Here is a 15209-nt window from a genome sequence, read left to right on the forward strand (position 1 = left end):
GATAATTTTGCTTCTTCTTTTCCAATAGGTGCCTTTTATTTCTTTTCCTTGCCTACCTGCTCTGGCAAGGACTTCCAATACTATGTTGAAACAGACGTGGTGAGAGCAGGCATCCTTGCTTAGTTTCTTACCTGCAGGGAAAAGCTTCAGTCTTTCACCACTGAGGATGATGCTTGCTATGGGTTTTCATGTATGGCTTTTATTATGTTCATGTAGTTTCCTTCTATTCCTAGTTTGTTGAATGTTTTTATTATGAAAGAATTCTGTCAAATACTTCTTCTGCATTATTTGAGACGATCATGTGGGGTTTCTTCCTTCATTTTGTTAATGTGTATTACGCCGATCGATTTTTGTACGTTGAATCATCCTTGCACTCCAGGGATAAATTTTACTTGATCATGGTATATAAATTCTTCTAATATGCTGCTGAATTCACTTTGCTAGTATTTTATTGAAGATGTTTGCATTAATGTTCACAAAGAATACTGGTTTGTAGTTTTAGTGTCTTTGCCTGACTTCTGTATCAGGGTAATAAGTTAGGGAGTGTTCCTTTTTCAGTTTGTTGGAAAATTCTGAGAAGGACTAGTGCTAGCTCTTCTTTAAATGTTTGGCAGAATTTATGAGTGAAGCTACCAGGCTTTTCTTTGTTAGGGAATTTTTGATTATTGATTCAATCTTCTTACTAGTTATAGGTCTTATTAGATTTTCTATTTCTTTGTGGTTTAGTCTTGGTAGATTTTGCGTTTCTAGAAATTTGTCCATTTCATATAGGTTATCCATCTAGGTGTATGATTGCTCATTGTTCTCTCTTATAATCCTTTTTATTTCTTCATTTTAGAGTTGGTGTAATGCCCTTTAATTTCTGATTTTAGTAATTTAAGTCTTCTTTTTTTTAGTCCATTAGCTAGAAGCTAAAGATTTATCAATTTTGTTGATCTTTTCAAAGAATCTACTTTTGGCTTTGTTGATTTTCTCTATCATTTTTCTGTTTTCTATTTTGTTTATCTCTGTTCTAATCTTGATTATTTCCCTCCTCCTACTAGTTTTGAGTTTAGTTTGTTCATTCTCTAGTTTCGTAAATTGTAAAGTTAGGTTGTTGATTTGAGATCTTTCTTGTTTTTTAATGTGTTTATAGCTATAAATTTCGCCCTTAGCACTGCTTTCACTGCATCCCATAAGTTTTAATATATTGGGTTTTCATTTTCATTTGTCTCTAAGTATTTTCTAATCCCTTGTGATTTCTTCTTTGATCCACAGTTGTTTAAGAGTGTTTTGTTTGATTTCCACAAGTTTGTGAAATTTCCAGTTTTACTTCTGTTTTGTTATTGATTTAACTTCATCCTATTGCGGTCAGAGAAGACACTTTGTATGATATCTATCTTTTAAAATCTACTGAGTTAGGAGCAGTTAAAAAAAATCCATTGAGACGTATTTTTAGCCTAACATACGGTCCATCCTAGAAAATGTCTCATGTGCACTTGAGAAGAATGTGTATGCTGTTGTTATTAGGTAAAATGTCCTGTATATGTCTATTAGATCTAGTTGGTTTATTGTGTTATTCAAGTCCTCTATCTTCTTATTTTCTGTCTGGTTGTTCTATCCATCAAGAGCAAAGTATTAAAGTTTCCAACCATTATTGTAGAACTCTCTATTCTCCCTTCAATTCTATCAATTTTTGTTATTTTGATGGTCTGTTATTAGATGGGTAAAAATTTGTAGCTGCTATATCTTCTGGCTATATTGAACTTTATTAATATATAATGTCCTTGTTTGTCTCTTGTAGTCTTTTTTTATTTAAAATCTGTTTTTTCTGATATTAATAGAGCCACCTCTGCTTTCTGTTGGTTACTACTTGCATGGACTAAGTATTCTTTTCCATCCTTTCACTTTCAACTTATTTGTGTGTTTGGATTTAAAGTGAGTCTCTCTGGATAGCATATAGTTGGATCAGATGTTTTTAAAATCCATTCTGGCAATCTCTGTCTTTGACTGGAGAGTTTAATCCATTTACATTTAAAGTAACTGCTGATAAGAAGGGACTTACTTCTGTCATTTTGCTATTTATTTTCTATTTGCCTGGCTTTTTTGTTCTTCATTTCCTGTATTATTGTCTTCTTTTGTGGTTCAGTTGATTTTTTCATAGTGAAACATTAAAATTTCTTTTTCATTTCCTTTTGTATACATCCTTTAGATATTTTTTGTTCTTATCATATGGATTACATCTAACATCCTAAAGTTATAACACTCTACTTTGAATTTTTATTAGCTTAACTTCAATAACATATAACAATGTTGCTCCTTTAACAGTTTCATCCTACCCCTTTCTTTCTTTATATTTTCTTTCTTTATATTTTATTTTTTAATTTCAGCATATTATGGGGGTACAAATGTTAAAGTTATGTATGTTGCCCATGCCCCGAACATTGCACATCTCACTCACTGTGTTTGTATATACCCACCCCCACCACCTGCCCAACACCCGATAAATGTTACTCCTATATGTTCACTCAGATGTTGATCCGTTAATACTAATTTGCTGGTGAGTACATGTGGTGCCTGTTTTTCCATTCTTGAGATACTTCACTTAGTAGAATGGGTTCCAGTTCTATCCAGGAAAATACAAGAGGTGCTATATCACCATTGTTTCTTAAAGCTGAATAATACTCCATGGTATACGTATACCACATTTTATTAATCCACTCATGAATTGATGGGCGCTTGGGTTGTTTCCACAACTTTGCAATTGTGAATTGTGCTGCTATAAACATTTGAGTGCAGGTGTCTTTTTCATAAAGTGACTTTTGATCTTTTGGGTAGATGCCCAGTAGTGCAATTGCTGGATCAAATGGTATATCTACTTGTATCGCTTTAAGGTATCTCCATATTGCTTTCTACAGAGGTTGAACTAGTTTGCAGTCCCACCAGCAGTGTAGGAGTGTTCCTATCTCTCTGTATCCACACTCATATAGCCAACTAATCTTTGACAAAGCAGACAAAAACATACACTGGGGAAAAGAATCCTTGTTCAATAAATGGTGCTGGGAAAACTGGATAGCCACATGTAGAAGACTAAAACAGAACCCACACCTTTCACCTCTCACAAAAATCAACTCACGCTGGGTAATTCTAGAGGAAAACATTGGAAATACTCTTCTAGACATTGGCCTAGGCAAAGAATTTATGAATAAGACCCCAAAGGCAATCACAGTAGCAACAAAAATAAATAAATGGGACCGGATCAAATTAAAAAGCTTCTGCACAGCCAAAGAACTGTCAAGAGAGCAAACAGACAACCCACAGAATGGGAGAAAATTTTCACAATCTACACATCTAATAAAGGGCTGATAACTAGAATTTATTTAGAACTCAGAAAAATCAGCAAGGAAAAAAATCAAACAACCCTATCAAAAAATGGGCAAAGGACATGAACAGAAATTTTTCAAAAGAAGACAGAATAATGGCCAACAAAATGAAAATGAAAAAATGCTCAACATTTCTAATCACCAGGGAAATACAAATCAAAACTGCAATGAGATATCACCTATCTCCAGTAAGAATGGCCTTCATCCTACCCCTTTCGGTTATCACAAAATTTTATCTTAATACACTATGTGTCTAAAAATATAAACTAATATTATGTTTAATGTACTAGTCTCTTAAATCATGGAAAAAACAAAAAGTAGGGTTACACATTATTGTTACAATTATATAAGTTTTTATAATTTCCATGTATTTACCTTTGAGATCTTTATGTCTTCATATAACTTTGGATTAATGAATATATTTTTTAAAAAGCATAGTGATAGTTCTTTTTTTAAACAGCTTTACTGAGATATAATTCATATACAATTCACCTATTTTTAATATGTTCACAGAATTATGCAACCACTAGCACAATTGATTTTAAGGCACATTCCTCACCCTAATAAGAAATCATGTACCCATTAGCAGTTACTCCAGTCCTATCCTGCAGCCTCAGCAACCACTAATTTACTTTTTGTCTCTATAGATTTGCCTATTCTAGACATTTCACATAAATGGAATCATACAATATCTGGTCCATTGTGATTGGTTTCTTTAACTTAGCATGTTTTTAAGGTTCATCCATGTTGTAGCATGTATCACTACTTCACTCTTTTTTTTGCTAAGTAATATTCCACTATATGGATATAGCACATTTTATTTATCCATTCACCAGTTGATAGATATTTTGGTTATTTCCACTTTTTGGCTACTGTAATAATGCTGATATGAACAAATTTTTGTGTGCATGTCTGTTTTCATTTCCCTTGACTATATACCTAGGAATGGAATTGCTGGGCCACATGGCAACTCTATGTTTTACATTTTATAGTACTGCCAAACTGTTTTCCAGAGCAGCTGCACCATTTATTCCCATTAGCGATGGATGAAAGTTCCAATTTCTGTACATCCTAGCCATCACTTGTTATTCTCTCTTTGTTTTTTTTTAAAGTCCTGCCCTTGGCATGGATGTTATTCTCTTTTTGATTATAGTCATCCTAGGATATGAAATGGTATCTCATTATAGTTAATTTGTTTATTAGACCTTGATTTGGTTCAAAAATGATTTTATTACACTTATAGCAATATATGTAATACACACGTTTCATGAATTGTTATAAGGTCCAAGCAAAGAGAAAAAAACAATAAAATGAAGCCAAAGGAACATAAAAAGATGCATAAAAATGAATGCCAGAATATCATGCATTGAGACTAAAGTTAGACTATGAAATCATCTGGTTTAGTTCCTAGGGTCATGATGCTTTTGAGATAAAAACATTTCACTAACTCAAAGAAGTTCAGATCTTCATGGGTTTGAGAGGATAAAAAGGAGAACTACGATACAAATAGCAATAAAATTAAAATGTCATAAATTTCAAACTCCTAGGCCTCAAACTGTATGAAACAAAGTATAATATTTAGACCAATAGCTTTTTATTTATTTATTTATTTATTTATTTTTTTTGAGACAGAGTCTCGCTTTGTTGCCCAGGCTAGAGTGAGTGCCGTGGCGTCAGCCTAGCTCACAGCAACCTCAAACTCCTGGGCTCGAGTGATCCTTCTGCCTCAGCCTCCCGGGTAGCTGGGACTACAGGCATGCGCCACCATGCCCGGCTAATTTTTTATATATATATATCAGTTGGCCAATTAATTTCTTTCTATTTATAGTAGAGACAGGGTCTCGCTCTTGCTCAGGCTGGTTTTGAACTCCTGACCTTGAGCAATCCGCCCGCCTCGGCCTCCCAAGAGCTAGGATTACAGGCGTGAGCCACAGCGCCCGGCCAAGACCAATAGCTTTTTATACTATACTGTGATGGCAACCCATGGTAAGAAATACTTTACATGGTCAGCTAGTATATACATACACATACACACTTGTACATAAATGAGTGTGTGTAACTAAACTAAATATTTTGAGAAGTAATACTTAAACTTACTACCAGAAATACATTCACAATATATAGTTTAAAATGTTTAAAAAAGGAACAAAGCAAAGCAAAACAACTTTGTTGGTTCCAAATCACTAAATTGTGCATTATGACCTGTAATTTGAAAAACACTTACTTAGCCTACAAACAAGGGAAACAAAATTTAAATGCATGATATGAGTTAAATCATATCTATCAAATTCCCAAACATTCTATGTAAATCGTTTCAATGCTGTCCAACATGGTATTTTATGGACACAAAGACTGATTTAGAACATAGACACTGAAAGTGAGATACAACTGCTTGAGCTAAGTCAAACAGAAAAAATGGACCTCTGACATTACTGGTACCTTAGTAGCTAACAGAATAGTATTTCAATGGCTTTATATGGTTCAATGACATGTTTTTTCAGCGAGATAGACATTTCATATGGGATTATTTTGTTTAGATATAAATGAGTCCTGGTGGCTCCTTGGAAACACAAGTTATATAATTAAAATATGTTGATATTATTTGATAATCAGAGAATATCCAAAATATGGAAATACTAAAATCTACAACACAGAATAGCATTTCCTAACTTTTTTCCAGACTGGAAATTCCTTTTATAATAGTATATAATTTCAAAAACTCCTTAGATATTAAAATTTTCATTTTATCATTTTTATGTAGCATACAATAGAGTGATTTTGAAGTGAGATAAAATACAATTTGCTGAGCAATTCAAAGTTACATAGGATGTCCTAAAATGTAGATTAAAATGCAATTGCTGGATATAAAATGAAAATGGATTAAATAGAGCTTTTACGACCTGATAATTCTTGCATTTTGTGTTTTTAAAAATCTTAACTGATTTTCATAATTTCTTTTAAAAAATTAAAAAATGCTCAAGACAGATATATGATTCCTTGAAAGAAATTATCGGCATAGTAAATGTGTTTAAGCTGTGATTTCTTTTCAAATTTTAGAGCATGTGACTGAAAGCATAGAGGAAAAAATGCAGAAGAATTTGACAATTCCAACTTTTGAAATATACAATACAATATAGCCGACAGAACATTTATACTTTGAGGGAAGGAAGAATGATTGAAAGGTGATATTACTGCCAACTATTGCAGAATGTGGGTCAGCGGAACTGCCTACAGTATTTCATATGTCAGCATTCACTGACTCATGGCTAATTTTCAACTTTGTAGATGAGCCTTTCAATCCCTTTACGATTTATTCACATATCTAATCATTTTTTAAAAATGGAAATCAAGAATAAGAGAAAATGCAAATAAAAGCATTTGTGCTACCCATTAATAACTCTAAAAAATTTTTTTAAATGCTAAGAGACAATTTCAGCCTACACTTCTCAGCATAACCAAAAACAGACAAAAAGTTAACTATTTAAAAAGTTAAAGGGGAAGGGGGGGGCAGGGTCAACATTTGTAACCCTATCAATATTTGTACCCCCATAATATGATGAAATAAAAGGAAGAAAAAAAAAGGTTAGTCTACACTAAATAATACTATCATATTTTCTTTTTAACATGTGTTCAGAAATATTAGAACCATCTTAACTTGCTTTCACGAATGAATTAAAAAGAAAAAAGAATTTTGATAAGATGAATATATTTATAAATCAGGTGAAGATCAGTTTAATGTAATTTAGCAGAATTATCATTTTTATGCTCCTTTTGAACTAAATAATTCAGCATGTGATCCTTATAATTCCTCTCTGTTACCTACCTAAATAATGAAGATGAATTAAATAATACAAGAATAAAATTAAAAACTTTAACTGTACACTGCCAAAATGACCATGACTACTTACTAACAGGTTTTAGTCAAGTTACAGGCACCCTAAATAATCTTCCTACTGGGCAATCACTTGATTCACGTAATTTGAAAGTTCTCAAATGGTTCAACAACTTTAAAATTTATAAAATAATTATAGATTTTTAAAAAGTCAGTAGTAACTGAAATGAGAAATTGATCCAGATACCATTCTGGCCTTTATGATATAAGCTTCTGGAACCCTTGCTGGGAAAAACTAACATAAACTCTTAGCAGACGTTCCTTCAAATAGGTCAATATCTCTGCTTGGGAACAGGTCAAGATTGGCTTGAAGGGGCTCTGGGTTCATGCTAGAATTGGGAAATCAGGTTAAGCTAAAGAAATAGAGATATGAACCTTTCAAATCAGTACAGGTGTCATAACTCCACAGGGCCTACACTGCAATTCATTTTAAGGACTCAAAGAGCAGTACTCCTTTTCTTGCCTTAGTTCAGCAAGACGCTGTCCTCTCTTATACTACCAGCCTGGCCTTTTTGCTCTAAAATTATACATTCCTGAGCTAACCTCAAACTCCATGAGGTATGATGATCTGGTTCAGATAAGTCACTAAGATACCCATGCTAAGAAATATAATCTAAGGGCCCCCCAATATAAGCATTAAAAACTGGACAAAACTGGCCGGGCTTGGTGGCTGATGCCTGTAATCCTAGCAATCTCGGAGGCCGAGGCTGGCGGATCCTTTGAGCTCAGGAGTTCGAGACCAGCCTGAGCAAGAGCAAGACCCCATCTCTACTAAAAAAATAGAAAGAAATTAGCTGGACAACTAAAATCATATAGAAAAAATTAGCCGGGCATGGTGGTGCATGCCTGTAGTCCCAGGTACTCAGGAGGCTGAGGCAGGATTGCTTGAGCCCAGGAGTTTGAAGTTGCTGTGAGCTAGGCTGACACCACGGCACTCTAGCCTGGGTAACAGAGTGAGACTCTGTCGCAAAAAAACCCAAACAAACAAAAAAAAACTGGACAAAACTATCTACTATAATGCTATATCATTATTCATTTCATTTTATGAAACTAAGAAAGATTTTATCTGCCTAATAATAGGTTCACTTTAATATTTGTAATGATAAATAGTTACTGATAACTTGATTGGATAATAATAATCAATTAATTAGAAAGTTAAGTTGCCACTGACTTCAATTTCTAAAACAGTGGTCTATTTATTTATTTATTTATTTATTTTTTTTTTTTTTTTTTTTTTTTTTTTTTTTTGAGACAGAGTCTCACTTTTGTTGCCCAGGCTAGAGTGAGTGCCGTGGCGTCAGCCTAGCTCACAGCAACCTCAAACTCCTGGGCTCAAGCGATCCTCCTGCCTCAGCCTCCCAAGTAGCTGGGACTACAGGCATGTGCCACCATGCCCGGCTAATTTTTTCTATATTTTATATCAGTTGGCCAATTAATTTCTTTCTATTTTTAGTAGAGACGGGGTCTCGCTCAGGATGGTTTCGAACTCCCAACCTCGAGCAATCCGCCCGCCTCAGCCTCCCAGAGTGCTAGGATTACAGGCGTGAGCCACCGCGCCCGGCCTACAGTGGTCTATTTAAGTTGCTGTCCTCTTTAAGGGTAGACAAAAAGTCAAAATGACATTTTTTGACCTTGTCTTGATAATGCAAAATAGTTTGAATTTAAAACAAAGCATACCTTGGAGGAAATCAAGAATTTATAGCAACACAACTCATCTACACACAGAAAATTTCCTTTAGATAATGTATCTCTCTCCTGCTGCTAAAAATACCAGATAGTTTTTAGTAAACACCAGTGAAATTAACATAGGTACTATAAGAAAAAAATGGCCCTTTACATTCATTGCTAAGCCACCTCTATTACTACAATCTGTATTAAACTACTTTACATTTCTATGAGTTCACTACATGGAGCCTCTAGCACATGACATTCACATTTATTCAACAGTTCTTTATTCAGTTTCATGAAAATACTGGATAGGTTCTATGAATCTATAAAGTAGATTAGTAGACATAAAAATGATTAAAACATAAGAACTCACTATCTAGTATAATGTAATATAATGCAAGAAAGTCTACTTTTATTAAAGACTGAGGAATTCTATTGGATGAACTACATACAAATAAAGAAATTTATAAATACTCAGCTTAGACAAGGTATCTAGTTGAATACCACTTTACTTATTGAACTGGCCTTTTAAAATTTCCAGCTGTTTTCATTACTTTGCCAGCTGGCTAATTCTTAGTTCTAGGTCTTTGGTACAATGTTTTCATCATGGCTGCACATCCAGCTCCAAAAAAACCCCCAAAAAACTGTGCTCTACAAAATACTCAACTGAACCACAGGACTGCTTCTCTGAAACTCTTTAATACATTATTCTTAAGCCCTTTAGCTTGAGTAAAGGTCCAACAACTGTTATTTTTGTTTTCTTGCCTAGACTCACTGGATCTCACTTTTTATCTATACCTGCTACACCAGTCATTCCCCTCAACCTTTTGTACATCTAGACAAGTGTGAGATAACGAGCAATATCCTCTTGCAGGTATAAGAAGTTTTACATGCTATATCCTGGTGGATGCATGGCTGAGAATCTCTCTTCCTACTAGTGCTCACAGAAATCTACTTCACCTCCCACTGTAGCCTCTGTGTGCAATTAACCTTAAATCATTTCTTCTGTTTTTCTAAACCAAATTTTAAATTCTCCAACTTCTGTGCCACCATGACTCTTCATTTTTTGCCCTACTTCTTACTGTCGCATTACTTCTGGTCTATCATTATCATTCCCAAACCCACATTTCATCTCAGTTTTGTTTACAGAACAGAATCTGATCAGTTAAAACCCACATATTGGCCGGGAGCGGTGGCTCACGCCTGTAATCCTAGCTCTCTGGGAGGCCGAGGCGGGCAGATTGCTCAAGGTCAGGAGTTCAAAACCAGCCTGAGCAAGAGCAAGACCCCGTCTTTACTATAAATAGAAAGAAATTAATTGGCCAACTGATATATATATATAGAAAATTAGCCGGGCATGGTGGCACATGCCTATAGTCCCAGCTACTCGGGAGGCTGAGGCAGTAGGATCGCTTGAGCCCAGGAGTTTGAGGTTGCTGTGAGCTAGGCTGACGCCACGGCACTCACTCTAGCCTGGACAACAAAGCAAGACTCTGTCTCAAAAAAAAAAAAAAACCCACGTATTTAGGGTGGTGATTTATCCATCAGTTATGCATATAGACAAATAGCATAGATAGACTATATCACACAGAGATACATACATACACACCTTTAGACACAACTTGTGTCCTTTTCTGCATTGGACTCTGCTACTTTCCTATCTCTTCAGCCTTATTTGGGATCTAGCTAGGTAACAAAGGGAGGATATCTCTGAGTTAAGATAGAGGATCCACAAAGCAGGTCCCACGCCAGTGGATAATAAAGGATAATTTACTATGTTGTAATGAGTGAGAGTCCTCTGGTAAGGCACTGGTCTCTTTAAATACAACCATACGGATAGAATGTGCTCGATCTTTATGGACTCCCAATGACTTATTCAAAAAACATTGATGGTAAGTTTATAAACAAGGTATCCCAAATGATAGAAAATATTTTATACATGGCTTTTATAATTTAAAAAATTATTCTTTCTCAAACTATTCCAGATATTTTACAATGTTGTCTCCATGTATCTTATGTATAGATTATACTAAAGTACATTACTACTGAACTCTCCCTTAGAAATGCCTAATACATGAAGAAATGTAAAACACTTTTATAGTCTTAGGCGTAGCCTTTCTCCTTACACCAGGGGTAACTTGAATAGAAATTTTTTTTTTTTTTTGGACTGATCAGAAGTTTGAATTGGATAGAATTTTTAAAACTTAAACAAAACAACCTCCTGTATGTGTTGGGTATCAAAAGGCCAAAAAATTATAAATACAGTTGGAAGTATTCTGGCAACTTTAAGTAAGAAAAATGAAATGTCTTTTTTATAATGGTTACTGGATTAAACATACTGATGGTATTACTTTTTCTGGAAAATTAGGCTTTAATTTTAAACATGAACTACAAATAACAGTTTAGGTAAATAAAAACTTTTACATACGTTAGGGTCGTTTCCATTCTGGAGACTTGTTCAAGGTCTTCATCAGGGTCCCTGAATCCAGTGAAGGAGTAATAAGACTTGTCCCATTTGATGGGCCTGTCAGACATCCTTTTAGCTTCTTTGAGTGGCTGGGAATGCACATTAGTATTCGAGCTTTGGATATGTTCAATAGATAAACTGCAGGAGTTGAGAATATATAACACTGTGCTTAGCAGATCTCTGGTGTGCAAAGTAAATTTGACTGCTCGAAATCCTAGAGAATATAATTCCCCCAAACAATTAATAAAGATGATTACTTGCTTTACTTCAACATTTATAAAATCAAAATCTTTCAAAACATTCTATTACTGATTAAAATTCATCCTACTAGCAGATCATCTGTAAATGGAAATACTTCTCTTCTACAAAATTATGCCACACTATTTTTATCTTTATGAATTCTTTCAGTCATCAGCACCATTTTCTAGTTTGGCATCAGTGACCAAACCCATCCCAGCCCAAGAAGGGGATTCAGAATATTTTCAATGCTGCCTATAAATTTGTTCTTTTAAAAGACAGAAAAGCTCTCCTGTGAACAGGTATCCACCAAAGGTAATTTCTAGTGGGGGGTGGGGGAAAGAGAAAGAGAGAGAGACTGCATTGTGACAGATTGTGACAGTAGTTCAGATGAGGAGACAGGCCAGATAATCTAGCTGTCTTCGTGCTCACAGAAACCCATCTTGAATTTTCTCTCTGATTGAAAGATTGTCCTTAAACTTGCCCAACACCAACTAGCTAGCAAGCCAATATTTTCAGGAGTGATTTAAGATTTTCTAATTGCTTAAAACTGCTTCATGATCTGATTTTGATGTTGGGTAGTTATTGGGTTAAAGATAGTAATAATTGTTAAGTCACCAATAGAAATCCACTGGTTTTGTTTTTATTCTTTATTGGGTATTAGGCATGATTCTGGTTGAATTTATGTAACTTTTTAATTAACATTCCAACTGTGCCATTATCATCTCTCTTGTCAAATGTGAAGGTTAAGGTTATAATGAAGGTAAAGAATGAAGCCAGGCCTTAAATTTGAGTTGACATCAAGCCAAGTATTTTCTCTACCATAACACCTTCTTTCTCCTTTTTAAAAATGACTTTTAATTAGTTTTGAAAATTACACAAGTATTATATGTGTACATGCTTATTGTAAAATATAGTAAAAGCAAAAATCTCCCATTAACAGGCATACATCTTCAAACCTTTACTATATATAACCACTATTTTTTTTTAAATCCAAATCCTTGGGTATAAAACCACTATTAACTGGTACATACTCTTCCAGACGTGTACTATCTAATATGGTAGCTACTGGCCACATGTGGCTATTTAAAATTAAATTGATTAAAATGAAATAAAATTTAAAATTCAGTTCCTTGGTCACATGGGTCACATTTCAAGTGTTCAACAGCCACATGGGGATAGTGCCTGCTGTGTCAGACGGTGCAAATGTGGAACATCTCCCTCATCACAGAAAGTTCCCCTGGACGGCACTGCTCTAGACATTTTCTAATCATGTGCATCTCTGTGTGTGTGTATCACATATGATATATATGCATGTGCATTTACACAAACACACAATCACACAGTTTGAATTGTTTCTTTTTAATATATAAATGGTATCATTCTAGATATACTGTTTTGAACTTGTTTTTGTTACTTAACCTTGGGGACCTTTCCATATCTGTATGTACACATCAACCTCATTCTTTTTAGCAGATACATACTAGTCTATACAATGAATACAGTATAATTTATTTAACACTTCCAATAGTAATGGACATATAAGTTGCTTTCAGTTTTTCACCATTCAAGGCTGAAATGTATTTTCTTGTCTTTGCAACTGCTGACAGTTATCACAATTTAAGTCATACTCAGGGATACAGATTCTACACACAGACATGGAATCCAGAACATGAAAACTAGGAAAGACTTTTTGGTTGAATCATTTAATGGTGATGTGAGAACTACTGGCAGGTGAGTTATTATAATCAGTGAAGAAGGAAAGAAAAATCCAAATTGTTGCATTAGAGGTTAAGAAGAAATAGCTCATCCTTAAATAGCTCATTCCTTAAAAGTCAAGGAATAAATCTCAGTTTCTATCTTTATTTATCAATTCCATTAATTATTTAATCCAATGTAAGGGCTGCTATATAGTTAAGTCTTGGCTGTACCAGATTCTTTAGGATACATTTATTTTATTTTATTTTTAATTTCAAAATATTAATTAAGGGGTAGGAGTGTTTTTGTTATATGAATATTAAGATACATTTTGAGAAAAGGAATTTTGTGGCTTTAGAGAGAGAATTCCAAACTGCATTCTAGAGTTTGTACAAATTTATACACATGACAAAATGTGGGAAAATGTATTCTCACCACCTATGGGAATTATCAGTAAAAAAAGAGAAAAAATTAATGGGCAAGAAATAGTACCTTATAGTTCAGTTTGCATTTGAATATTGAAGATAAAAATTTTTATATACTTATGGCTATTTATATGTACTATTTCCTAAACTGTCTATTCATTATCCTTGCTCATTTTAGTAATTGAGATACTCTATGTTCTCTTTTTGATTTGTAGGAAATTTTTTATATATTAACATTATCTTTTTGTCACATGTTATATGTTTTCTCCCATTTATAATTTAATTTTTTCTATAACTTATTTTTTCTTTTTTGTTTTTACAGACAGGGTCTCACTTTGTTGCCTAGGCTGGCCTCAAACTCCTGGGTTCAACAATACTCCTGCCTCATCCTCCTGAGTAGCTGGGACTACAAGCAAGCGCCACTGTGCCTGGTTATAACCTATTTTTGTTTAAAAAATGACTCACAGTTGACCATTAACTGAAAGTAAAGGATTTCTGTCTTTACTCAGAAATCAGAGCTGGCTCTAGCTATTTGTTTTAGTATTAACTTACAGGAAGCTCTTAGTACATCCTCAACTTGTTTTAAAACTTATTCTAATAACAAAACTTATTTCCTCATGAACCACCAAAAAGATGTGGCGCTGAAGAAATGATTAGGCTTTTAAGGATTCAATGTATTAATAAAGCAAAATGATTCATGAAATTTTAGTAATGAAAATCATTAATAAACATTTTACCTTATTACTATCTTACTTATCAAGGAAAAGTTGATTCATGATTCCTAGTGTTCTAGAAATAAAACCCACTTGATTTTAATTTTATAATCAGACAAAAATGTTAAAGAAATAAAAATGTTTTAAATCTTTGTTAGGGGTCAAGCTTTGTCATAAAAACAAAGGCAAAAATGATTAATAGTAATATTTTTTAAAAAAGAATGAATAGATCATGTGGTATAAAAATAAAAACATAGGACTAGAAATGAGAACCTTAGTTCTAGTATCAGCTTTTTCCCTAATGTGCTGTGGAAAACTTTCTATTTTGCTCTAAGCTTTCAAATTCTGTTTATTCTTTAACCCCATGTATATTCAATAATTAAGACAAATCTAGATGATGATAGTTTTAGAAGTAGTAGTTGCAGCTGTGGAAATGAGATTGACTCTCCCAAATACATAAAAATAAAAACAGATTGATAATATTTTAATTTTAAAAACTATAAAGGATATAATTTATCTTCATAAATTCTATCTGTTCTGCTAGAGAAATCAGGAAACCTAAGTAGAACACTATGTCTAAGTATGATTTTCTTTAATTCCTAGCCTAATCTTGACCCTGAGTAATAGGTACGTATATCTATTAAAAAATATTCATGAATATTTGGTCTCATTTATTAATTAAATTATTTAAATTTTTTAAAAATATATACTTTTTTTCCTTTATTTTTCTTTTTTGGGCAGATTCCT

General features: G+C 33.7%; 1 protein-coding gene across 4 annotated transcripts in view; it reads right to left on the reverse strand.

Annotated features, from left to right (window-relative positions):
* Window positions 1-15209, reverse strand: part of TCAIM (T cell activation inhibitor, mitochondrial) — a 60458-nt gene that overhangs the window by 26129 nt on the left and 19120 nt on the right. For all 4 annotated transcript variants that reach the window (XM_012770385.3, XM_076006958.1, XM_012770384.2 and 1 more), the window contains exon 5: window positions 11351-11603. In XM_012770385.3, the coding sequence (XP_012625839.1) occupies window positions 11351-11603 (253 nt within the window). The remainder of the gene's footprint in view (window positions 1-11350; window positions 11604-15209) is intronic.

This window comes from Microcebus murinus, chromosome 1 (assembly GCF_040939455.1).
Source record: "Microcebus murinus isolate Inina chromosome 1, M.murinus_Inina_mat1.0, whole genome shotgun sequence".
Taxonomy (NCBI): Eukaryota; Metazoa; Chordata; class Mammalia; order Primates; family Cheirogaleidae; genus Microcebus; species Microcebus murinus.